This window comes from Coregonus lavaretus, assembly GCF_964263955.1.
Source record: "Coregonus lavaretus genome assembly, chromosome: 27".
NCBI lineage: Eukaryota > Metazoa > Chordata > Actinopteri > Salmoniformes > Salmonidae > Coregonus > Coregonus lavaretus.
Window position 1 is genome coordinate 38,314,980 of NC_140014.1, and position 26,858 is coordinate 38,341,837.

Genomic DNA, 26,858 nt, shown 5'->3' on the forward strand with positions numbered 1-26,858 from the left:
CCTCGATCTGGGGCTCCACGCAAGAGCTCACCCCGTGGGGTCAAAATTATCATAAGAACGGTGAGCAAAAATCCCAGAACCACACGGGGGGACCTAGTGAATGACCTGCAGAGAGCTGGGACCAAAGTAACAAAGCCTACCATCAGTAACACACTACGCCGCCAGGGACTCAAATCCTGCAGTGCCAGATGTGTCCCCCTGCTTAAGCCAGTACATGTCCAGGCCCGTCTGAAGTTTGCTAGAGTGCATTTGGATGATCCAGAAGAGGATTGGGAGAATGTCATATGGTCAGATGAAACCAAAATAGAACTTTTTGGTAAAAACTCAACTCGTCGTGTTTGGAGGACAAAGAATGCTGAGTTGCATCCAAAGAACACCATACATACTGTGAAGCATGTGGGTGGAAACATCATGCTTTGGGGCTGTTTTTCTGCAAAGGGACCAGGACGACTGATCCGTGTAAAGGAAAGAATGAATGGGGCCATGTATCGTGAGATTTTGAGTGAAAACCTCCTTCCATCAGCAAGGGCATTGAAGATGAAACGTGGCTGGGTCTTTCAGCATGACAATGATCCCAAACACACCACCCGGGCAATGAAGGAGTGGCTTCGTAAGAAGCATTTCAAGGTCCTGGAGTGGCCTAGCCAGTCTCCAGATCTCAACCCCATAGAAAATCTTTGGAGGGAGTTGAAAGTCCGTGTTGCCCAGCGACAGCCCCAAAACATTACTGCTCTAGAGGAGATCTGCATGGAGGAATGGGCCAAAATACCAGCAACAGTGTGTGAAAACCTTGTGAAGACTTACAGAAAACGTTTGACCTGTGTCATTGCCAACAAAGGGTATATAACAAAGTATTGAGAAACTTTTGTTATTGACCAAATACTTATTTTCCACCATAATTTGCAAATAAATTCATAAAAAATCCTACAATGTGATTTTCTGGATTTTTTTTCTCATTTTGTCTGTCATAGTTGACGTGTACCTATGATGAAATTTACAGGCCTCTCTCATCTTTTTAAGTGGGAGAACTTGCACAATTGGTGGCTGACTAAATACTTTTTTCCCCCACTGCACGGTATTTTTGTGCATTGAAATTGTTATCAATAAAATGCAATTGTGCTTGTTGTCCGTAGCTTATGCCTGCGCATACCATAACCCTATGTGGCACTCTGTTCACAACGTTGACATCAGCAAACCGCTTGCCCACACAACGCCATAGACATGGTCTGCGGTTGGTTGGACATACTGCCAAATTCTCTAAAACAACGTTGGAGGCAGCTTATGAAAGAGAAATTAACATTGAATTCTCTGGCAACAGCTCTGGTGGTCATTCCTTCAGTGAGCTTGCCAATTGCACGCTCCCTCAAAAGTTGAGACATCTGTGGCATTGTGTTGTGCGACAAAACTGCACATTTTAGAATGGCATTTTATTGTTCCCAGCACAAGGTGCACTCGTGCAATGACCATGCTGTTTAATCAGCTTCTTGATATGCCACACCTGTCATGTAGATGGATTATCTTGGCAAAGAAGAAATGCTCACTAACAGGGATGTAAACAAATTTGGCATGCTGACTGCAGGAATGCCCACCAGAACTGTTGCCATAGAATTTCTAAGCCACCTCCAACGTCGTTTTAGAGCATTTGGCAGTACGACCAACCGGCCTCACAACTGCAGACCACATGTATCCACGCCAACCCAGGAACTCCACATCCGGCTTCTTCACCTGTGGGATCGTCTGAGACCAGCCACGATGACAGCTGATGAAACTGTGGGTTTGTACAACCAAATAATTTCTGCACAAACTGTCAGAAACAGTCTCAGGGAAGCTGATCTGCGTGCTCGTCGTCCTCACCAGGGTCTTGACCTGACTGCTGCTCAGTGTCGTAACTGGCTTCAATGGGCAAATGTTCACCTTCGATGGCCACTGGCATGCTGGAGAAGAGTGCTCTTCACGGATGAATCCCAGCTTCAACTGTACCGGGCAGATGGCGCAGCCATTGAAGAGGATTGGGACAACATTCCACAATCAACAACCTGATCAACACTATGCGAAGGAGATGTGTCAACCTGCATGAAACAAATGGTGGATCCACCAGATACTGACTGGTTTTCTGATCCACGTCCGTAACTTTTTTTTTTTTTTTAAGGTATCTGTGACCAACAGATGCATATCTGTATTCCCTGTCATGTGAAATCGGATTAGGGCCTAATGAATTCATTTCAATTGACTGATTTCCTTATATGAACCGTAACGCAGTAAAATCTTTTCAAATTTTTGCATGTTGCATTTAGATTTTGGTTCAGTGTATTACAGTAAGGTACTTAGTGGTTACCCAGAAATGATTTCATACTGATATAAAAATGGCTGCATTGGGCCTTTAAATTAGTCATAGAAGTTGTAAACTTCAAGGATTTCAAAATTTCTCGTCAGCTCAAACTAAGGTCTTGGAGAAGAGCGTTAGTAACTTGAACTTTGATTAAATACTATTTTAGAAACTATGTGAATCCAGCTGTGTAAATAACAAGCATGCTTATAGGCCTGTCTTACCATGTAGACGTCAAACTCGTCCAGGCACCTGAAGGGGGACTCCGTGATCTCCCAGAGGGAGAGGATGAAACACACTGTAGAGAAGGATCTCTCTCCTCCAGACAGAGAGCGCATGTCACTCATACTGTCGTTCTCGCGGCCTGGCGGCTTCACCTGTACACACAAGCCCAGGAGGTTACAGAGAGGACAGACAACAGGACAAACCGAGGCGGAGTGACTAGCGCCATCTGTTTCATGTGGTTGTTGTCATGTATGTCCTGTTGTCTGTAAATACTGACGGTTTAATGTTGTCTTAAACTCAGTCCTCTTGAATGCCAGACACATTCCTGTAAAAGGCTAAATAAATGAACTGAACAATTATGATAAAAAATATATATATTTGTCAAATTGATTCTGACGAATACAGATTCTTTTTTAAATGTAAAAAGCTACGGAGGCCATTTGAAAACTATGAGGATTAGCACACATACCGAGATGGAGAGTGTCTCACTGTTGTGATCAAACATCATGGACCCACAGCAATTCATCTTTATCAGGAAATTATTAAAGTACAACTTGCATCTCACAGAGAGGGACCTAGGTACATAAAAATAAAGAGTGGGGGAATATTAAATTAAATATACAGTATTCGAAAAATCTGTATTCATAGAGCGAGTTGTGGACTAAAAGGGCCAGTCGTGGGCTAAAAAGCATGCTCAATGGAGATCATCCATTTGTACAGGGTTAGTCTTAATCTGTATCTGGGAAACCAGCCATAGAGTATTATTTTTGGGGTTTCGAACGGTTTAAATAAATAACAACAGTCATGAGCATTTTCAAGGTGGGATTGTCCTTAATGAAATGCGTAAAATGATCGGGAATTACCTGCGCATTATTTTGTACCGGGTCTGCCTGTCGGACATGATGTTGTCAAGACGATCTATGAACTTCTTCAGATCTCTCACTTGGTTGGATTTGTCCCTGTAGTTAGCAAGGGCCTCTGCATACTCTCTGGTGAGGAGACAAAGATATATACTAAATGAATGTACAGTACTGGCCTGGAAAAGTTACATTTTCAAAATGCCTTGACACAGTAGGTACAGCATGTGGGAGCAGGCAGAAATGTACACACAATTCTTGTCTTCTAACATCACATAATCTCAGTTAACTCAGAACTAAAATAATGTGTAATTTGGTGTTTACCTAGTCTGTCCACGAGAGATTAAACATTACAAGACGACAGACAGTTAAATGAGCAATGTTTTATGAAATATCCATGCCATTTGGATATGTACTGATGCAGTACCCTACCTGACCACCTGCTCATGGTCTCCATGGCTACTCTCCTGAACGCTGATGTTCCTCCGTAACCTCGTGATCTCCACATCAATACTCCTGGCGCTGCGATCTATCTGTTGGCGCTCTGGGCTGATCTCTTTGGCTTTGGCCACAAATTCCTGTCAACAGTTTATAAACAACAGATTAACAACTGCCATTTTTAGGGGATCCTGAGTGGCGCAGCAGTCTAAGACACTGCATCGCAGTGCTAGAGGCGTCCGATCCCGGGCTGTATCACAACCGGCCGTGATCGGGAGTCCCATAGGGCGGCGCACAACTGGCCCAGCGTCGTCCGGGTTAGGGGAGGGTTTGGCCGGGGTAGGCCGTCATTGTAAATAAGAATTTGTTCTTAACTGACTTGCCTAGTTAAATAAAAGGTTAAATAAAAATGTTTTATTATAATAATTACATTTATCACTTATCACTTATTAACCATCATTTATTCACATTAATTTAATAAAATATTTCAGTTGTTGTGTACATTAGCTACATTTGTTTTATTTGATGACTTATTTCATTCCAAGTCATCATCTCATCTCTATAGAGCTGCTGCTTATCCTCTCTGACAAATCACTATTTTGTAGTTCTTCAAAGTAAATAAGGCATACTTTTATGACTGCTGAATATCAACTATCAATCACTTAGATCAAGTATTTTCAGGTAGAGAAACCTCGCGAAGCAACAGCTGCTCTCTATATCCCCTTACGATCACACATACTTCTGCCTCATCCATTGCAGGCATAAAATAAACAGACCAGACAAGTAGATGCGCAATGGATTATGGTCATTGTAGTTAATTACCAGGTTTTATGTACTAAACTATGTAGAATATTGGACTGTTGGAAACTACAACTCCCTACTACATCGCACAATTCAGCTGGATCTGATTTATCTCAAGAGTAACTGTGCAATGTGTGCATTGAGCTCACAGAAAAAATATATATACTAAATGGAATTCAAATAATTGAACCGACGTCGGTTAATTAGTTGATTAAAAACAAACAAACAAAAAAAAATTACGGTTAATCGCTCAGCACTAGGGTTGATTCTAACATTGGGACAAACATTATCGCTTACCGTGACCACCTCTTCTTTCAGAGCCAGATCACTTCTCATAGCCTGTATGTTGTCCTGATGATCCTTGAGTTTCTTCTCAAAGATCTTCAGGCTTCGATCCAATTTACTGCACTGTACCTCAGCCTTTCCCTGTTCCTCCTGGTCAGTCAAGAACACAACAAGAACACACAAAGCACAATGTCATCACAAACAGTTTAATGTGTATCAGATAACTCCCATTTCATTAAGGACCATTTAAACTATAAAAGCAAGAACATTTGTATTTTATTGCTGTTTTTGTAATGATCAGCCAGGTATCGTGTGCCTCAGTTGGTAAGAGGATGGTAGCAGCAATGCCATGCAAGGTCACGGGTTCAATTCCCACAGGGATCACATACAAAACATGTAGTCATTGTACCAAACCCCCTCTACTGTAAGTTGTTTTGGATAAAAGTGTCTGCCAAGTGGCATATTTTATTAACTGCTTTCATATTTACAGCATCAGGCACTCCAAACATGCTTGTTTACCTTCAGTGGCTCTGTCTCTTCAGCCAGCTGTTCTATCCTGTTCCTCACGTCAACATACTGGCAATCAACGTCCTTGGTATTTTTCTCACGCTCCACCAACTCCTGCTTTGCTTCCTCCACAGTTTTCTTCTCAGCGTCGATTCTCTGCTGGTTCTCTTGAGCCACTTCTTCCTGTAGCATTTGATGAAGTTAACACTGTGCATTTAATTTAAACGTTTAACACTTCAAAAATCAAACAAACCAACATCAGTCATCGATCATCTCTACGGGAAATCATGGCATCATTTGGAATCATGGATAAATAAAGTTATATATTTTACCAAAGTGTTGATGTCATCAGTCTGTTCCTCCTCAACATTCTCCAGCTCTGTCACACTGGCCTTGACCTGATTCACTGTGGCCTGCATTCAAATATACAGGTAGACTGTTAAACAGCATTCATGTCCTACGTTACATAGAGGTGTAACATGCTCAACAACAGATCGCACCCTGCATTAATATACAGGACATTTGTCAATATCTTTCAGATTCATCTACAGCTTGCATTGCATTACACTTGTGATGAGCATGCTTACGGCCACAACACCACCAGTCTTTTTCAGAGTAGTGATGGTACAATGCATCGGACTGTTCAATGTGTCAATGTTTTAGTTGCATATGTCCCTATTCAAATGAACAATTCGGGAAGAAAACACAGCAGGGACAGACACATTATAACACAGTTCAACACATTACCAGAGTCTTTTTCAGAGTCATGATTGTGCTGTGTAGTTTGGCCTCCATGCGCTGGATGTCCTCATTGACTGAGCTCAGGTGAAGCTGAAACCGGGAGAGCTGGGCCTTGTAGTTCTCCAGCTCTGACTCCACCATGCTGAGCAATGACAAAGAACAATAAAACTACAAATCAATACAATGCTGAAGGACAGTATCATCTCATGGGATGAAGGGGGCAGGTTTAAGAGGCGAGCCAGCAACCGGAGGGTTGCCAGTTCGAATCCCGGGTCCGCTTGAAAAATCTGGGGGTGGAAAGTGAGCTGGCAACCGGAAGGTTGCTGGTATCAAATCTGTGATGCCATTGCCTGCTATTGTGCCCTTGAGCAAGGCACTTAACCACCTGAAAACAACTGTTCCCCCGGGCACCCAGTGTGGCAGCCCCCCATAACTCTCCTGACCCTGTATATGTATATATTAGGGCTGACCCCATTTAGTCGACTGGTCGATTGTTTGGTCGATAGGCTGTTGTTTGAACGAAATGTCTTTAGTCGAGCAGTCACAATTAGTTTTGTTTTTACATGGTGCCCAAGGCACCTGTCTGATTGGTGCCTGTCTCAGTGGACTGATCCATTGTGGAGGCCACGAGGACGGCACAGTCCATCACTCTAAGACATGTGATACTGAAATGGCATATGGTTATATTATGTAAAAATAATGGTGGAACACTAATAAATCTAATATAATTTTATACCAAATGCGCTTTCTCCCGCGTTGTATATGGTCACTGTCCACGGTTCTGAAACATAATCTTCAGTGCACCGTAGAATTGGCGCCTTTCCCTATGTTTATATGTGCATAATAGCAAAATTAACCAGTATATTGGGATTGAGAACAATGTGGCGGAGGCAGCAGCAGCACAGACGAGGAAACATCCCTTGCCTCAGCCTAATTGTCTAAGAAAATTGAGGAGAGGAAACCCCAACTTAATTAGTTCTATAATCAATAGCCTAACTGTTCAATGTACCTGGCTTTATAAATCATCCATATATATCTACAGAAATAAGACAGATGCTGCTTCTGTTGCCTGTTTGAGTGTTTGTTTAATAGCCTACTGATTCCGTGACCATGAAGCCTCATGCAACGGCAAAATGTTGGATAAAGCAATTTCACAGATTCTGCTGTTTTTCCATCTTTTCTATGCTGTAATAAAGGCTTCACAATTTGTTTTCGTTAGAACAGACTGGTATTACTTATTAATGTATTTAGTGTTGTTTACACTGTTCCAAACAGGCAGAAAAATTATTGTAATCTAACAGCACCTGTTTGTCACACATAGTATGCACACAGCTCTCGCTCCTATACCCTACTCTCTCTAGATCTCCTTCTTATTGTTCTTATTAGTTATTATTATGATCATCATTATAATAATAAGTAATGTCGTTATCATTAGTAGGCTTTGTAGAGTAGCCTTGTATAACCACCATCTAGCTGTAGGCCTAAGAGCACATCCTGTTTAGTCTTAATACCGTAACTTACTTAGGCCTATAATTCAATATATAGGCTACTGTATCAAACACTCCATCAATCAAATATTAATTCATGCCATCACACAGCATAGGAGACATTCATGCTTTGAAATGCAATCAAGCATTTTAGTTTTAAAATTAACTAACAAAAGGAGCTTTGAATAATGAGCCTAAACAAATAATAAACCGCTAAACTGTTTTTAGTCTGCTGTAATAAAGCCTTTATACATCTTTTTTTCCGTTATTTAATGTTGTTTACACTGTTCCAAATGGTCGGGATTTAACAAAAATATTGTAATCTAACAACAACTGTTATTGATCACAGGAATGTGATGCTTACATGATTCACGTAAAGAGAGAGCAAGGGTTCAGGGTATGTTTTTCCTAAACGGTAACAGACCTTTTCAAGTAAGTAAACCAAATGGCTGAAATGTTGCAGCTTCAGCACACACAGCGCAATAAACACTTGCTGTGCTGTGGTGTCTTTTGGCTGCAGTAGAGAGGAAGACAACATGCACCAGTCACACAGGCACTCGCTGTGAATAACACAGTGTCACCATCGGGCTCTTCCTTGAGTCCTTTGTGTGTCTTAATTATTTAATCAAACAGTGTGCTTAACGCATCAGACAAGCTCAGTGCATATGTAGTTGGTTTTATTCAAACACATAGGGTGTGTCTTCAATATACAGTGGGGAGAACAAGTATTTGATACACTGCCGATTTTGCAGGTTTTCCTACTTACAAAGCATGTAGAGGTCTGTAATTTTTATCATAGGTACACTTCAACTGTGAGAGACGGAATCTAAAACAAAAATCCAGAAAATCACATTGTATGATTTTTAAGTAATTAATTTGCATTTTATTGCATGACATAAGTATTTGATCACCTACCAACCAGTAAGAATTCCGGCTCTCACAGACCTGTTCGTTTTTCTTTAAGAAGCCCTCCTGTTCTCCACTCATTACCTGTATTAACTGCACCTGTTTGAACTCGTTACCTGTATAAAAGACACCTGTCCACACACTCAATCAAACAGACTCCAACCTCTCCACAATGGCCAAGACCAGAGAGCTGTGTAAGGACATCAGGGATAAAATTGTAGACCTGCACAAGGCTGGGATGGGCAACAGGACAATAGGCAAGCAGCTTGGTGAGAAGGCAACAACTGTTGGCGCAATTATTAGAAAATGGTAGAAGTTCAAGATGACGGTCAATCACCCTCGGTCTGGGGCTCCATGCAAGATCTCACCTTGTGGGGCATCAATGATCATGAGGAAGGTGAGGGATCAGCCCAGAACTACACGGCAGGACCTGGTCAATGACCTGAAGAGAGCTGGGACCACAGTCTCAAAGAAAACCATTAGTAACACACTACGCCGTCATGGATTAAAATACTGCAGCGCACGCAAGGTCCCCCTGCTCAAGCCAGTGCATGACCATCTGGATGATCCAGAGGAGGAATGGGAGAAGGTCATGTTTTGGGGCTGTCGCTGGGCAACACGGACTTTCAACTCCCTCCAAAGATTTTCTATGGGGTTGAGATCTGGAGACTGGCTAGGCCACTCCAGGACCTTGAAATGCTTCTTACGAAGCCACTCCTTCGTTGCCCGGGCGGTGTGTTTGGGATCATTGTCATGCTGAAAGACCCAGCCACGTTTCATCTTCAATGCCCTTGCTGATGGAAGGAGGTTTTCACTCAAAATCTCACGATACATGGCCCCATTCATTCTTTCCTTTACACGGATCAGTCGTCCTGGTCCCTTTGCAGAAAAACAGCCCCAAAGCATGATGTTTCCACCCCCATGCTTCACAGTAGGTATGGTGTTCCTTGGATGCAACTCAGCATTCTTTGTCCTCCAAACACGACGAGTTGAGTTTTTACCAAAAAGTTATATTTTGGTTTCATCTGACCATATGACATTCTCCCAATCCTCTTCTGGATCATCCAAATGCACTCTAGCAAACTTCAGACGGGCCTGGACATGTACTGGCTTAAGCAGGGGGACACGTCTGGCACTGCAGGATTTGAGTCCCTGGCGGCGTAGTGTGTTACTGATGGTAGGCTTTGTTACTTTGGTCCCAGCTCTCTGCAGGTCATTCACTAGGTACCCCCGTGTGGTTCTGGGATTTTTGCTCACCGTTCTTGTGATCATTTTGACCCCACAGGGTGAGATCTTGCGTGGAGCCCCAGATCGAGGGAGATTATCAGTGGTCTTGTATGTCTTCCATTTCCTAATAATTGCTCCCACAGTTGATTTCTTCAAACCAAGCTGCTTACCTATTGCAGATTCAGTCTTCCCAGCCTGGTGCAGGTCTACAATTTTGTTTCTGGTGTCCTTTGACAGCTCTTTGGTCTTGGCCATAGTGGAGTTTGGAGTGTGACTGTTTGAGGTTGTGGACAGGTGTCTTTTATACTGATAACAAGTTCAAACAGGTGCCATTAATACAGGTAACGAGTGGAGGACAGAGGAGCCTCTTAAAGAAGAAGTTACAGGTCTGTGAGAGCCAGAAATCTTGCTTGTTTGTAGGTGACCAAATACTTATTTTCCACCATCATTTGCAAATAAATTCATTAAAAATCCTACAATGTGATTTTCTGGATTTTTTTTTCTCCATTTGTCTGTCATAGTTGATGTGTACCTATGATGAAAATTACAGGCCTCTCATCTTTTTAAGTGGGAGAACTTGCACAATTGGTGGCTAACTAAATACTTTTTTCCCCACTGTATGTATGTATATATATATATATATATATATATATATATTTGTGTGTTTGTCTTTCTGAGGGGATGGGTTAATAGCGGAAGTCAGATTTACGTTGGACCTCGTGTGCAATTGACCAATAAAGTGATCTTAATCTGGTACTTCCTGGTTAAATAAAGGTTAAATAAAATCAATAAACAAATATGTAGTGCTGATGGGTTTCGGAGCAAGGTCCTTTATAAGAGCACACTACAACAACCCAAATACATCTAAATGACTTAAATAGAGTCCAGATCAACAAAATAGGTACTTGCCGAATTTCTGTTTCCAGATCTCCCCCGAGGTATTTGGCCATGCTGAAGTCTGGAGTGTAGTACCGGTTGGGGTAAACCTGGTCTCCCTCCACAGTGAAGGCCTCACGGCAGTTCCTCGGGGGTCGGCCTTGTTGCATCACCCTCCTGGCTGCATCCTTCTCCTGCAATCACAACCGGGAGAGAAACATTGGTAGCTGAGAACTTTAATCATCCTCTCCAGTAGGGCTGACTCATTTAGTCGACGGTTTTGTCGATAGGTTGTTGGTCGACCAAGGATGTTTTAGTCAGTTACTGGCATGTCTTGATTGATGCCTGTCTCAGTGGACTAATCCATTGCTGAGGCCGCGGGGGAGGCACACCAGTATCACCAGTAGTACACATACCCTTAATTCTCATCATTTCTAACCTACAACGTTTGTTTGGTTACCGTAATTTCTGTTAATGCATTCAATATATTATTATTAGTCTTTTACTGTTCTCATTATCGGAGTGGACACGTTGTTTGCAGAGCACACGACCTAGGCTACACTTGTGAGGAACATTGTGTTTTTTTTCATTCCATTTATGAGTTGTCAATTTATTCATTGTGTTTTGTTTGGAGCACTCCTGTCAATGTTGAGTAAGGACACGGACATGATTACGCATAGATGTAGGCCTAGGCTACCTGGCCTGCCCGCAAATGTAGGGCTATAAATTTGGGGATCTGATAGTATTTCTGATAGTCTTAACTCACCACCACTAATGAGCTGTGGAGCTTCTCAAATAAATGTTTTCTTCACCTCAAACAGCAAGTGAACGAAGTCTGTTTTTACATCCAATGAGAATGACAATAGTTCCTCAACGTAGCTTATTAGAAAAATATTTCAATTTCTCTCCCTTTACCGATAACCACTCGGCATAATTTTTTTAATAAAGAATCATGCTCTGATCTGGTGGAAAAGTCATAAAATAGGCCTACCTGATTACTTCTTATCCCTAGCGCAAATATTTCAGAGTCTGTCCGGAGCTCACTAGCATGGGATACTGAGGGTCCAGAATATTTTATACAACGTTGCAAGTTTGTTAGAGCAAGCTTTGGGCTGGACCAAGTTGATAGTTGATACAATGTTTCAAGTTCCTAGAAGACAGGTCATGAGTAGCCAATGTGATCTATTTTTTATCAGGATATTTTCTACCTGCAGGCTGCAATGTTTTTATTTGTTGGCTTTATGTAGGCTATTTTTACATAGGATGTCAATAGAAGTTACTTTTAGATTTGTATAATGTTAGATATAGTTTGTATTAATCACATGACAATGATTTGAGATACGAAGACTTCATTATTAAAATAAATTAAACTGTTCCACGAAAATGAGCATATGAAAATCCTAACTGGCATGCAGATCGTTAGAAATAGTAAGATAAATTGGCACTCCAAATGAAAAAAGTTTCAGACCCCTGGTGTAGCCTATTACCGGCAACTTTGTCAGCATAATAGCAGAATCTGCGAAGGCCAGCAGTGGGTCGGGAAGAGTTTTGTTTCTTCTGGTTAGGCTATTTTGATCTCTGGGTCCCTCGAGTCATTTGTGTGTCTTAATTATTTAAAAATCACAGTGTGCTTAAAGCATCAGACAAGCACAGTAGCCTACTTGATTTGATCAAAACACATATAGTGTGTGTCTATATATGGAAAAATACAAGTTTTAAAATTTCGACCAGTCGATTGGTTGAAAGAACTCTTGGTCGACCAAGATGTTTTTGTCCGGGGACATCCCTACTCTCCAGTGAAGAAGGGGAAACATCTGCATACAGCAAAGTCTACTGCTAACTTAAAACCATCTTCAAACTTCAGCTACCTACTGTTCCCACTCTATGCAAGACAGCCTGATCAATTCCATGATGGTACAGTTAGAAACAGACATTATCATTTTTAGATCTTCCAATTTACCTTTGTAGCATCACGCCTCAATGCAAACTCCTTCAAACAAACAGTTTGTTGGACTGTACAGTCGTGGTCAAAAGTTTTGAGAAGGACACAAATATTTTCACAAAGTCTGCTGCCTCAGTTTTTATGATGGCAATTTGCATATACTCCAGAATGTTATGAAGAGTGATCAGATGAATTGCAATTAATTGCAAAGTCCCTCTTTGCCATGAAAATGAACTTAATCCCCAAAAAACATTTCCACTGCATTTCAGCCCTGCCACAAAAGGACCAGCTGACATCATGTCAGGAATTATCTCGTTAACACAGGTGAGAGTGTTGACGAGGACAAGGCTGGAGATCACTCTGTCATGCTGATTGAGTTAGAATAACAGACTGGAAGCTTTAAAAGGAGGGTGGTGCTTGAAATCATTGTTCTTCCTCTGTTAACCATGGTTACCTGCAAGGAAACATGTGCCGTCATCATTGCTTTGCACAAAAAGTGCTTCACAGGCAATGATATTGCTGCTAGTAAGATTGCACCTAAATCAACCATTTATCGGATCATCAAGAACTTCAAGGAGAGAGGTTCAATTGTTGTGAAGAAGGCTTCAGGACGCCCATGAAATTCCAGCAAGCGCCAGGACCGTCTCCTAAAGTTGATTCAGCTGCAGGATCGGGGCACCACCAGTGCAGAGCTTGCTCAGGAATGGCAGCAGGCAGGTGTGAGTGCATCTGCACGCACAGTGAGGCAAAGACTTTTGGAGGATGGCCTGGTGTCAAGAAGGGCAGCAAAGAAGCCACTTCTCTCCAGGAAAAACATCAGGGACAGACTGATATTCTGCAAAAGGTACAGGGATTGGACTGCTGAGGACTGGGGTAAAGTCATTTTCTCTGATGAATCCCCTTTCCGATTGTTTGGGGGCATCCGGAAAAAAAGCTTGTCCGGAGAAGATAAGGTGAGTGCTACCATCAGTCCTGTGTCATGCCAAAAGTAAAGCATCCTGAGACCATTCATGTGTGGGGTTGCTTCTCAGCAAATATTGACTATTTGCATAAACTTAATGTAATTGTCAATAAAAGCCTTTGACACTTATGGAATGCTTCCAATTATACTTCAGTATACCATAGTAACATCTGACAAAAATATCTAAAAACACTGAAGCAGCAAACTATGTGAAGACCAATACTTGTGTCATTCTCAAAACTTTTGACCACAACTATGAGCTTAAATCAGGGAAGAAACTAACCTTGATTATGAGAATCGATTCTATGCCTCTCATATCGATGAGACAGTTTGTGATGACTGGGTTGGCTATGCTCAGAGAGTCCAGCACTGAGGGGTAGTCTGGGTGATTGACTCCTCTGAAACACACACAAAAAAAAAAAAAAAAATAGCTTTACTGACAAAAAGACAAAAAGTGTAGACACAGTTTGTTATGTACATATAAAACAATTTGGTAACAATGAGACTTGTTATTCATCAGTCCACACAGTTTCACTCTAATAATATCTGTAACTAAATGTGTCCCAAATTGCACCCTATTCCCTACATAGTGCGCTACTTTTTGACAAGAGCCATGTAGGGAATGTGTTGCAATTTCAGATGGAGCCAATGTGTCTCACCGTCCTTGAACCTTGTAGACGGAGCCAGAGAAGGGGCTTACGATGATCTGGGGCCTGTTGCCTTTAGAGAAGTAACGTGACATCAGGTCCTGGAGGACAGCCTCGTCCTTGTAGTTGTCACAGCAGAAGGTCTTCATGAAGCTCCTCAAGCAGCTCTCCACTGCTATAGCTAACGCTGGGTCCTTCAGGTTGATACATGCCCCTGAGGGGAAAACATGGATGGATGGATGGGTGGGTAGGTAGGCAGATGGGTGGATGAATGGACAAAAAAAAATAAAAAATGAACAAACAGATTAATTAAATGTTAAAAACATCTTTCTGAGGTTTCCCCACAGGGGGTATTTATGAAGACTCATAAGAACATGGACCTAAAGATCTGTTGCACATGACCATGCCATTCGGGCAGACCACTATATGATTGGCCTACATCAACCAAAGAAGCTTGAGAACCACTGACCTATAGGGCCAAGAGGTTTCTTGGTAAAGCGTCCTTGGATGTAAGCCTTGTCTATGGTGTCTAGCAGGTCAGGCATGTTATCTCCAAAGCGCTTCAGTTTGTTGGATCTACTGGCCAGGAGCTGGTTCTTCCTCTTCAGTTTGGCTTCCATCAACACCTGGATATTCTTCTCTTCCAACCTAGTGCATTCAATCAATACATCAGCATTAGAGAAGTTTGAGTACTCGTACTAAAGAAGAATGTGAGCGCAAATGGGATGCATTTGATACAAACATTCCACGTCAGTCACAGTTGATGCAGAAAGTGGTGGTGATCACTTTGCTGAGGCCTATAAGTGAGTCACCTCGGGCCACACCCTACTCCAACACTAAGCTTCTCAGTCTCAACCAATGAGGTATAATAAGAACTGGAGACTGCGTCCAAGATGTCCGACCGTTGTTTCCAAGGTAATCTACTCACGTTGGCATACGCCGATTCATGGACCGTCCATATACGGGTTGTATCTGGTTTATGCGCACCAACATCACATGCGCACTAGCACTCAGTGTGCACAGGGTGCAGCGACGACGTCATCCAAAAACATGGCAGACATTGGATGAATATAAAATGTTTAATATCTTCGGCAAAAATTGATTTAAAAAAAAAAAGGCTTCAGCGACAATTATTTGAATAATTCATGGAGGTTTTGTGCACAAAGTTGATGACTAAAGTGTCTTATTAGGAATTGTATTATCTGACTTCTCTATGTGGCCGGTATATGGAAATTGTCATTCTGGGCTGGGCGTCAGTTAAACTGCAGTACCGAAGAAAAACTGTAGGAGCAGTCGAAACAGTGCTTCTAGACCGGAACCATGGCCCTTTGGTCTTAACGTCTAAAATTGCTAATGGTCTGTAGGTATGTTGTAGTACTTGTTTCATACTGTAGAAGAATGCAAACGGAATGCATCGGACTTAATCATTTAAAAATAACAGGTTTTTATCTAATCTTATCATACTGTGGCTGTACAATATGATAAGACTACATTCTTGGATGAGAAAGAAAATACATTTTAGTCATTTAGCAGACGCTCTTATCCAGAGCGACCTACAGTTAGTGAGTGCATACATTTTCATACTGGCCCCCCGTGGGATTCGAACCCAAAACCCTGGCGTTGCAAACGCCATGCTCTACCAACTGAGCTACATCGTTTTTCCATTACCGTAGTTTGTCCAGCTCCTCCTTCCCTTTGAACAGAGCCTGTTGCCTGTCCTTGATCTCCTGATTCAGAGCGGTGCACTGCGTCTCATGCTTCTCCAGCTGCGTCCTCAGACTGGAGATTTTCTGCAGTCTCTTTGTGTGCTCGGTCTCAGCCTTCTTGTTCTGACTCCCACTACAGGGTTACATCAAAAGATCATTTCAACAAAAGCCGAATGTAAAACAGTTTACGTAGCAACCAATTACTTCACACTGGAAGAAGTTAAGCTACGCTAAAGCTACTCTTAAGAAAAATATAGTTTACTTAAGTTACATTGAAAAAGCAGTTCACTACATCCAAACTACTTGGTGATAAATTCTGGTATCTAAATCTGAAATGTCAGACCACAAACTGAAAGCACAGATTACTGTTTCAAGTCAGAATTCGGAAGATGTGATGCCTACCATATTTTCGGTTATTTTTAGAAGAAAGTTCCAGTGGTTAGCTACACCACCACTACATGGCAAATAAGTTATTAACTACTGAAAACACTACCTAGATTTGAAATTTGTTTAACTACCATCTAGCTACTGCAAAACGTAGTTAAATACCTACTCCTCAACACTGGCAGTTAATTATTTCACAGTATATTCTACCAAACATTGACTAATGCTGAATGCCCAACTATCACTCAAAAATCTCACATATTTTTCACTTTGTGAATTCTCTCACGAAGAAGAGACTGTTCCTTCTCCGACTGCTTCAGTTTGTTCACAGCTCGGAAGTACACCACCTACAATACAACAGCAGACAATACAGCTCAGACAATACAGCTCAGACAATACAGCTCAGACAATACAGCTCAGACAATACAGCTCAGACAATACAGCTCAGACAATGGTGTTACATTTCAAAGTGCTGCAAACTCATGCAGAAAAAGTATCAGTATGCAAGGGTATTGGCGAGGAAAATTTACATTTCAGGTTCGTCCCAAACAGCACCCTATTCCCTATAAAGTGCACTACTTTTGAACAGAGCCCTATTGACCCTGGTCAAAAGTAGTGTACTACATAGGGAATAGGGTGCCATTTGGGCCGTAAGCCTCAATTTACTTCCTGGAATAGGATTGACCCCAACCCAGCCCCTTACCTCCTGCTCTTTCTGAGCTTTGTTCTTCGACTTTACTTCTTCCTTAATCTTCCGACAGTCCTCTGACAGGGACTCCTCCTCTTCTTTCCGACTATCAAGCCTGCTCTGGATGTCCTGCAATTTCTTTTCAGCTACTGTCACTTTATTCTGGAGAGAAAAGAAAGGAAAACTTTAAAGGCCCCGTGCAGTCAAAAACGTGATTTTCCTGTGTTTTATATACATTTCCACACTATCAGGTTGGAATAACACTGTGAAATTGTGAAAATAATGATATGCCCTTTTAGTGTAAGAACTGTTTGAAAAGTCCATCTGAAATTTCAGCCTGTTTTGATGGGAGGGAGTTTTGGCCTTCCATGGTGACATCACCATGCGGTAATATTTAATAGACCAATAAGAAAGAGTTCCAAACCTCTGCCAATAAGAGTTACATTTCAGTTTTCCCCTCCCCACTCCCAGACAGTCCTAGCAAAATTTGTGCTTGGGAAATGTATTTTAGCTAAGCAGCTTTTCTTTTTTTTTTTTTTTTTTTACATTCACAGCAAGGTACTTAAATGTTACCCAGATATGATTTGATATTGTGAAAAAAAAGGCTGCATTGGACCTTTAAGATATAACACAGGCAGGATTTCTAAGAAAATCATAAGAGTTATTTTCTCCTATGGATTTCTCAACAGATCCAACTGACACACTCACATCTTAAATGAACCTTGATAACAACCTGACAACATACATTATATATACACACACACAAAAGTATGTGGACACCCCTTCAAATTAGTGGATTCGGCTATTTCAGCCACACGTGTTGCTGACATTTAATTAAGCACACCGCCATGCAATCTCCATAGACAAACATTGGTAGTAAAATGGCCTTACTGAAGAGCTCAGTGACTTTCAATGTGGCACCATTATAGGATGACACCTTCCCAACAAGTCAGTTTGTCAAATGTCTGCCCAGCTAGAGCTGTCCCGGTCAACTGTAAGTGCTGTTATTGTGAAGTGGAAACGTCTAGGAGCAACAACGGAAGTGGTAGGCCACACAAGCTCACAGAACGGGACTGCTGAGGGCTGAGGCGCGTATATACTACTGTACTGTTCGAGCTAGGAACAAGCATTTCGCTACACCCGCAATAACATCTGCTAAATATGTGTATGTGACCAATAAAATTTTATTTTATTTGATAAAAATCATTTGTCCTCGGTTGCAACACTCACTAAAGAGTTCCAAACTGCCTCTGGAAGCAACGTCAGCACAATAACTGTTCGTCGGGAGCTTCATGAAACGGGTTTCCATGGCCGAGCTTCCGCACACAAGCCTAAGATCACGATGCACAATGCTAAGCGTCGGCTGGAGTGGTGTAAATCTCGCCGTCATTCGACTCTGGAGCAGTGGAAACGCGTTCTCTGGAGTGATGAATCATGCTTCACCATCTGGCAGTCCGACTGACAAATCTGGGTTTGGCGCATGCCAGGAGAACGCTACCTACCCCAATGCATAGTGCCAACTGTAAAGCTTTGGTTAGGGGCTAGGCCCCTTGGTTCCAGTGAAGGGAAATCTTTAATGCTACAGAATACAATTACATTCTAGACGATTCTGTGCTTCAAACTTTGTGGCAATAGTTTGGGGAAGGCCCTTTCCTGTTTCAGCATGACAATGCCCCACTGCACAAAGCGAGGTCCATACAGAAATGGCTTGTCGAGATCGGTGTGGAAGAACTTGACTGGCCTGCACAGAGCCCTGACCTCAACCACAGTGAACGCCTTTGGGATGAATTGTAACGCCTGCGAGCCAGGCCTAATCGCCCGACATCAGTGCCCGACCTCACTAATGCTCTGGCTGAATGGAAGCAAGTCCCCGCAGCAATGTTCCGACATCTAGTGGAAAGCCTTCTCAGAAGAGTGGAGGCTGTTATAGCAGCAAAAGGGGGGGACCAACTCCATATTAATGCACATGATTTTGGAATGAGATGTTTGACGAGCAGGTGTCCACATATTTTTGGTCATGTAGTGTACTTGTACAAATATACTTCACAAATACCTGACAGAGTTGAAGGTTTTCTTCATGTTTGTGATTACTTTCCTCTGCGTCTATCTGTTCCTGTAGCTGTTGGACCAACCTCTCCTTTTCTCTCACCTGAAAGTAATAAAACAGAGGTGACGTGACCTAAACTATGCAGTTTTTCTAAGAATTTCCAACACCTTTTAATGGCTTTGACTTTGCCCAAACTAAACAAAAAAAATGGTGAATCACCAACCATGAGCAACAACCAAGGAAAGTCCTACCAAGCACCATGCCATCATCTTCTTGAGATCCTCCAGAGTCTCCTTCATCTCACCAACAGATGACAGGTTTTCATACCTCTCCTTCTTCTGCAAAAACTCCTGCTTGAGATCCTTTAGACACTGAAAGCAAATGATAAAACATGGTTAGAGCCTAACTTCCTGTCCTATTTATATACTAAACAAAAACATAAATGCAACACGTAAAGTGTTGGTGCCATGCTTCATGAGCTGAAATAAAAGATCCCAGACATTTTCCATATGCCCAGAAAGCTTATTTCTCTAAAATGCTCCCTAACATCCCTGTTAGGGAGCATTTCTCCTTTGCCAAGATAATCCATCCACCTGAAAGGTGCAGCATATCAAGAAGCTGATTAAAAACAGCATGATCATGTGATGGAAATGTTAATGTTGGTGCTTTTCTATTCTATACATTTCTTTATTCTATTCATGTGCTGTTCTAATAACCAATGTCTGTGTTCATGCAAGTGACTGATCGGACGAATCCTCACTTATCAGTATCTGCAATTTGGCAGTACGCCCAGACCTTGTTTTGAGAACATGGGGAGAAATATCTCTCAGTTTTAAGGTCTCAGCATAGAGAGAAGAAGCCTCGTGAGGTATTGGTATGTCACATATTATAAACCAGTATTGGTCAGCCACATGGATGAAACAAAACTGTAATGATTAATTAACTATGCAAAATCATGCAAATATAACATGTCTGTGTATAGCCGTATATAAGACAACTGCTGGGACGGCCCCAGGGAGCTTCTGACAGACGTGTACTATGGTGTATTGAGTTGGTTGGAACCTCTCCAGCACGCTGACAAATAAATTATGATTAATTTAAGATTGATTTCGAGTGTCCCTGTGTAAGAATTTCCACAAAAATCATTACACAGGTGCACCTTGTGCTAGGGACAATAAAAGGCCACTCTAAAATGTTACGTTTTGTCACACAACAATGCCACAGATGTCTCATGTTTTGAGGGAGCGTGGAATTGGTATGCTGATTGCAGGAATGTCCACCAGAGCTGTTACCAGAGAATTGGATGTTCATTTCTCTACCATAAGCGGCCTCCAACTTCATTTTTGAGAATTTGGCAATACGTCCAACCGGCCTCACAACCGTAGACCACGTGTAACCACGCCAGCCCAGGACCTCCACATCCGGCTTCTTCACCTGCGGGATCGTCTGAGACCAGCCACCTGGCCAGTTGATGAGACTGTGGGTTAGCACAACCGAATAATTTCTGCACACTTCTGTCAGAAACCGTCTCAGGGAAGCGCATCTGCGTGCTCGTCGACCTCACAAGGGTCTTGACCTGACGGCAGTGCGGCGTCGGCAAATGCTCACCTTCGATGGCCACTGGCACACTGGAGAAGTGTGCTCTTCACGGATGAATCCCGGTTTCAACTGTACCAGGCAGATGGCAAACAGCGTGTATGGCGTTGTTTGAGTGAGCGGTTTGCTGAATTTAACATTGTGAACAAAGTGCCCCATGGTGGTGGTGGCGTTATGGTATGGGCAGACAATCTACACAATTGCATTTTTATGATGGCAATTTGAATGCACAGAGATATCGTGACGAGATCCTGAGGCCCATTGTCGTGCCATTCATCCGCCGCCATCACCTCATGTTTCAGCATGATAATGCATGGCCCCAAGTCACAAGGATCTGTACACAACTAGTGGAAGCTGAAGATGTCCCAGTTCTTCCATGGCCTGCATACTCACCAGACATGTCACCCATTGAGCATGTTTGGGATGCTCTGAATCGACATGTACGACAGCGTGTTTCAGTTCCCACCAATAAACATCAACTTAGCACAGCCATTGAAGGAGTGGGACCACATTCCACAGGCCACAATCAACAGCCTGATCAACTCTATGCGAAGGAAATGTGTCCCGCTGCATGAGGCAAATGGTGGTCACACCAGATACTGACTGGTTTCTGATCCACACCCCTACTTTTTTTTTTTAAGGTATCTGTGACCAACAGATGCATATCTGTATTCCCACTCATGTGAAATCCATAGATTAGGGCCTAATTTATTATTTCAATTGACTGATTTCCTTATATGAACTGTAACACATTAAAATATTTTAAATTGTTGCGTTCATATTTTTGTTCAGTGTAATTTAAATTGAAAACCTTTAACAAACCTGTACATATGTAGTGTCACATTGTTATCCTTTTTTATCTGATTTAAAAATAATATACTTTTTCGTTAAGTGTATGTGTGACCATGTATGAAATGCACTTTAAAAATTTTGTACATTTATTTTTGGGCCCCCATAAAATATAATTTCCATGGGATAGCATTACCTCCTCTTGCCTCTCAACCTGTTCTCTGGTAACTGCTTTAGTCTGCTTGATGTGGATGTAGTCTCTCTTCATCTGATCCAGTAGAGTCGCTTTCATGAAGAACTACAGAAATAGAATAGAATTATATAAATTTTCCCCAGAAGGAACTTTGGTTGCGCATTATGAAGTACACACAGAATTAGAATTGCATAAAGGATAAAAATGGATGAAAAAACAAGCACCACCAACACGTAGACAAGACAAGGACAAAGAGCTTAAATTACAACTGTACCTTATACTTATCTGCTTCGCTTTTTGAATGGAGAAATTGCTTACTCATTTCTTGGTTAAGAATTGAGACTGGGTTATCCACCTGTGATTTACAGTAAACAGTAAAAATAGGCTTTTAAAGTATGGACATTATTACAAATAAATAACATCATTCACTTTCAATTTAACACACACAATACCTGAATGTTGAAGTGATCTAAAATTGCAGTCAATTCATCCTTTTTATTTGAAACCAAGTGCCCTGGAATAGAGGGTAAAGGTCAATTAAAAATAGAGAAGAGATAAAGAGAATAGTCAGATAAGACCCGACGGCCAGACAGACCCGGCGGCCAGACAGACCCGGCGGCCAGACAGACCCGGCGGCCAGACAGACCCGGCGGCCAGACAGACCCGACGGCCAGACAGACCCGGCGGCCAGAAAGATTTAAACTATTACCTGATTTACTCTTCAACCTGCACGTCCGAACACCATCACTAGATATCCTCTGTTCAATAGAAATGCATTCTCCATAGACATCCCCTTTGTACGCGTCTGGTCCTCTGTTCCTCAGTTTCACTGTAACATCCGCTGTGCTGGAAACAAGTTGACCCACATGGACATTGTATTGGTCTCTTCTTTACATTTATATATTTCTGACATTTAGGAGAGGCTCAGAGCGACTTACAAACACTAACGCAGATAACAACCACATATGGCAATTCCATGTAAACGGAATTACAGATCTTTCACGTTAAAATGTATACCAAACAAAAAACATTGATTTCAATTTAACAAACCATAGAACTCTATGCACAATAACTACTTTAAAACAATTTCCACATACATTTTTACAAAAACATTTACAGGAAGAACTGTGCAGATACAAAGTTTGATAACAGAATAAAAACTGAAGGAGATTTTACCGTAATTCTGTTACCAAACTTTGTGCATCTGCACATTTTTTTATTTTTACATTCTAAATTGTTCAAAGCAGTCATTGTGCATAGAGTTGTACGGTTTGTTAAACTTTGAAATCATTGTATTTTTTGTTTGGCATACATTTTAAAGTGAAAAGTCTCCGCGTAATTCCGTTACCTTGGAATTGCCCATATCACAATCATTACAAGTAGAACCTTCAAAATAACTATCTGCAAACTCAGCGGTAATGAAAATGTACAATGTCCATAAAACAAAGAGATATGGAATGGGAGTCAATATACTATAAGTACTATAACTAACCTTTCACCATTTTTCACAAAACCCTTCAAAGATGCTCCTCTGTTAGTGATGGTGGCCTTTCCACCAAGGCCCACTATTAGGGCAGTCAGAATGGCACTTTTCCCACCTGCAAAACAAAATCAGGTGAAAATCCCAAGCACAACATAGCAGAAATAGGTCCCACTCATGAATAGCAACTAAGCCATTTTCCCTCCCAGGAAATTATAGACAGGGAAAACTGTAAATTCAATTCAGTGTTCAAATTCAGTTATAATGACTGTTGGAGATGGGTTAGAATGTTAAGGTAAGGCATCGAAAACATGTCTATGGTGAGTCCTTTAGCCAATACAAAGTATCAGTTTAAAAATCTTTCTTACTTCCATTGTTGCCAACAATGAAGTTCACATTGGGCCCAAACTGGAATGGACCAAGCAAATGGTGACACATGAAATTCTTTATGGTGATGCTTTCGATGACTCCAATATCTCCCAAACCCTAAAAAAAAAGGACAACAAAAATAGAAGAAAAATGTAAGCCATTAAAAATCAATCAATCGATCAGATAATTGATTCGAGGCACTGACCGAGGGAGAGGTGGAGTGGTCGTTAAACAATGTCCCATGATCCTCTCTGCCATCTTCTTCCTTTGTAACCGCTTCCAATCTACGTTTCTTGGTGAATTTTTCATCATTCAGTACTTTGCTTTTCCTCTTCATTTTAGTAACATCTGGGTCCACGCTGTCGAAACGAAAACATCTGCATAAATATTAGTAATTCCATGCCATATTCATGTTAGTTTACTGCCAGAGCACATAGGGAAGATTCCGCCGCACAATTGGCCCAGCGTCGTCCAGGGTAGGGGAGGGAATGGCCGGCAGGGATGTAGCTCAGTTGGTAGAGCATGGCGTTTGCAACGCCAGGGTTGTGGGTTCGATTCCCACGGGGGGCCAGTATGAAAAAAATAAAATTATGTATGCACTCACTAACTGTAAGTCGCTCTGGATAAGAGCGTCTGCTAAATGACTAAAATGTAAATGTAAATATGAGTCTCAAATGAATTGTTGCCTGGCCTGCTGTAGGCTACACTACAGATGTGGACAACTGTAGGCTATCGCGTTTGAGTAAGTGATTTGACGTCTGGTGTCTAGACTTGAAATGATCCTCAGGAAAAACGAATAATTGTATTTGTCTAACAGGTGGAAGGGTAAGCTTCAGTGTAGACTACCACCTCTACTACCACACAGGAAGGCGCCATAAAAGTACAAAGCTTGACAGTCGACACATCTTCCATAAGAACGCGCAGGTGCAGACTAACATTGTAACGTTCCAATCCAAACTGACACAATGTAACATGTTTACGTTTCGTATGCAACTATTCAAGGGCTGATGAGGTTCCATATAGGGGGTGATATAACAAATAAAGCTACTATAGGCCTACTCGATACTTTCTTTGCGCAGCATAGGCTATCTTTGTTTGCAAGATCAGTGCATGAAAGTTTTAAACTGAAGAGACAAATGCGTTCAACTTCGTCTGTCACAGGTCCAGACAAGCAGTCTTATTCTACTGCCTTCTCATTCTGGATAGTCTTAACTTCTAAATGTCAGTTTATGAGGTTGAATTATCTATTATGTGTTCTTCAACAACAGACAAAAATAGAGCGCGTACGTACCCGACTCTGACTTCCTGGTGTGGTGGACGTGCTGTGAAACGGAGGAGAAATGTGTGGGAGTGTTCTAACTTCGTTTCAGGCTGCTTTCGAAGAGGAACACCTATTCTTCTTCGGTTGGCATCAAATATGTTGCATTACCGCCCCCAACTGGACGATAGTATAAATCCATTATACTTTGTAATACAAAATGGGAGAAGTCAAAACAAAACTTTAAAAAATATATATAATAATAACACACCGTTCAAACTAACCCTACAATCATTAAAAACCCACTACCCCATTTCACTACTTTAACCCTATCTGCTCCTGTACCATGCCAACGGCCTGGGAAGACCGGACACCACCACTCAACACACCCTGTAACTCTTCTGAAGTCAAATCTCGTATACCCAAATACTTCTCTGCAGCTGCCACCACAACATCTATTTTCTGTGATTTACGTTCCATTTCTGCGGTACAGTTGATAACCATTGCTATAAACGCTAAGAAGCCAACCTTACTGAAGCATATTTAACTCATTGGCCTATCCCTCTGCGCTGGCACAGATCTACTACTATATAATATAATAATATGCCATTTAGCAGACACTTTTATCCAAAGCGACTTACAGTCATGTGTGCATACATTTTTACGTATGGGTGGTCCTGGGGATCAAACCCACTACCCTGGCGTTACAAGCGCCATGCTCTACCAATTGAGCTACAGAGGACCACAGGCACGACTAACATATTCAGAGACACCAAGAAAGAAACAGATGACCCTTGACCCACCCTCTATTTTCTTCACTACCTCAGCATACGACACCTTCTGCACTACTCTGCCTCTAGCCACCTCAACCTGCCTCTCTCGCACCGGACACTCCCGAACCCCAGCAACATGGGCACCCGTACAGTTGACACACACAACTTTATCCACCGAAACTACACAATTCTCTATCCCATGCCCTCATGCACACTTCCCACATCTTGGAATCTCCTTCCTACACACTGCTGTGACATGCCCATAAACGTTGCACCTGAAACAGCGCAGTGGATTCAGCACAAAAGCTCTAACAGGATAACTGATATATCCTAACATGACTTTGTCTGGTAGAGACTGACTCAAAACTCAAAAGGACTGACAGTGACTCCTTTCACCACACTCACCACTGGATCTGCGTCGCACCAAACATCGGGCATCACAAACACCAGGAATCGTCAACTTCAATTGCTCCACCTCCATACTTAAGGCTACCCCAGAAATCACTCCTTTCAATGGTGCGCTGTTCCTAAGAGCAAAGCAAGAAACTGATCTTGACCCAAGTTGCGTGACACAGAGCGCCTGCTCCCTCTGGTCAGAAGAAACACAAACAAATATCACAAGTCCACTACAGGTTACCTTCACTAATTCAACTGCACCCAATTCCTACTGGACCAGATTCTTCTTTATCATGTCCATTGATGCCAGGCTCTGGTTCTGAGCTCTTCACCACACCTTCCACCTCACTTAACTCTCCCTCATTCACTTCCATTTCACCTCCAGAACTCGGTCTGGCGTACGGCTCACTCTGTTTGCATTGGACACCAATCTTCTTCAACACTCCATCTCCATTTTTATCGCCATCTTCCTCAAATTCAAATCCAACCTCTACTTTCCTCATTCTCTTTGACCTCTTCTTCCTCCTCAGAAATCCACTTCTCTGTGTCCCTGTCCCAATATTCCTCTTATCCGGACTTTGCATAAGGCCCCGTGGCATCCCAATGTATCTCCATCTCATAATCATCCTGCTCACCTTGGACGAGGAACACCTATGTGAAATTAGCCACAGTATGAGTCATGATACCCATAAAACCTAGCGGTAAAACCCGGAAATGGTTCCAATCGTTTTTCCACCATTCATTTTTCCATAGGGGATTTTTAGAACTACTTCATATAAGGTCTCTGTTTCCACCCCCGAAAATGAAATACTATACAGCCACTAATGTGGCTATCATACAGAACTACACATCCTGTGCTTTGACATAATCACTCAAGGCGCAGGGTGGGAAAAACCTCCACATTTCTTCATCCTCAGTGACCTCACGGCTCAGGGTTTCAACTTTCTTCTTGA

At 42.0% G+C, this 26,858-nt stretch overlaps 1 protein-coding gene across 3 annotated transcripts in view; it reads right to left on the bottom strand.

Annotated features, from left to right (window-relative positions):
* Positions 1–24,832, bottom strand: part of smc6 (structural maintenance of chromosomes 6) — a 36,640-nt gene extending 11,808 nt beyond the window's left edge. For 2 of the 3 annotated variants that reach the window (XM_084144692.1, XM_084144691.1), the window contains exons 1-25: positions 24,770–24,832; positions 23,684–23,837; positions 23,478–23,595; positions 23,122–23,227; positions 22,339–22,475; positions 22,082–22,143; positions 21,904–21,984; positions 21,633–21,734; positions 19,303–19,422; positions 19,058–19,153; positions 17,020–17,166; positions 16,575–16,663; positions 15,895–16,065; positions 14,696–14,874; positions 14,239–14,440; positions 13,863–13,977; positions 10,710–10,870; positions 6,187–6,322; positions 5,772–5,852; positions 5,452–5,622; positions 4,945–5,082; positions 3,841–3,986; positions 3,415–3,540; positions 3,021–3,126; positions 2,551–2,703 (exon numbers count right to left, since the gene is read on the bottom strand). In XM_084144692.1, coding sequence (XP_084000818.1) covers positions 2,551–2,703; positions 3,021–3,126; positions 3,415–3,540; positions 3,841–3,986; positions 4,945–5,082; positions 5,452–5,622; positions 5,772–5,852; positions 6,187–6,322; positions 10,710–10,870; positions 13,863–13,977; positions 14,239–14,440; positions 14,696–14,874; positions 15,895–16,065; positions 16,575–16,663; positions 17,020–17,166; positions 19,058–19,153; positions 19,303–19,422; positions 21,633–21,734; positions 21,904–21,984; positions 22,082–22,143; positions 22,339–22,475; positions 23,122–23,227; positions 23,478–23,595; positions 23,684–23,815 — 3,075 coding nt within the window. In that variant the 5' untranslated portion in view covers positions 23,816–23,837; positions 24,770–24,832. Of the gene's footprint in view, positions 1–2,550; positions 2,704–2,758; positions 2,877–3,020; positions 3,127–3,414; positions 3,541–3,840; positions 3,987–4,944; positions 5,083–5,451; positions 5,623–5,771; positions 5,853–6,186; positions 6,323–10,709; positions 10,871–13,862; positions 13,978–14,238; positions 14,441–14,695; positions 14,875–15,894; positions 16,066–16,574; positions 16,664–17,019; positions 17,167–19,057; positions 19,154–19,302; positions 19,423–21,632; positions 21,735–21,903; positions 21,985–22,081; positions 22,144–22,338; positions 22,476–23,121; positions 23,228–23,477; positions 23,596–23,683; positions 23,838–24,769 lie in introns of those variants that run through there. The other variant, XM_084144693.1, reaches the window with a different exon arrangement.
* Positions 24,833–26,858: the final 2,026 nt, after the last annotated feature.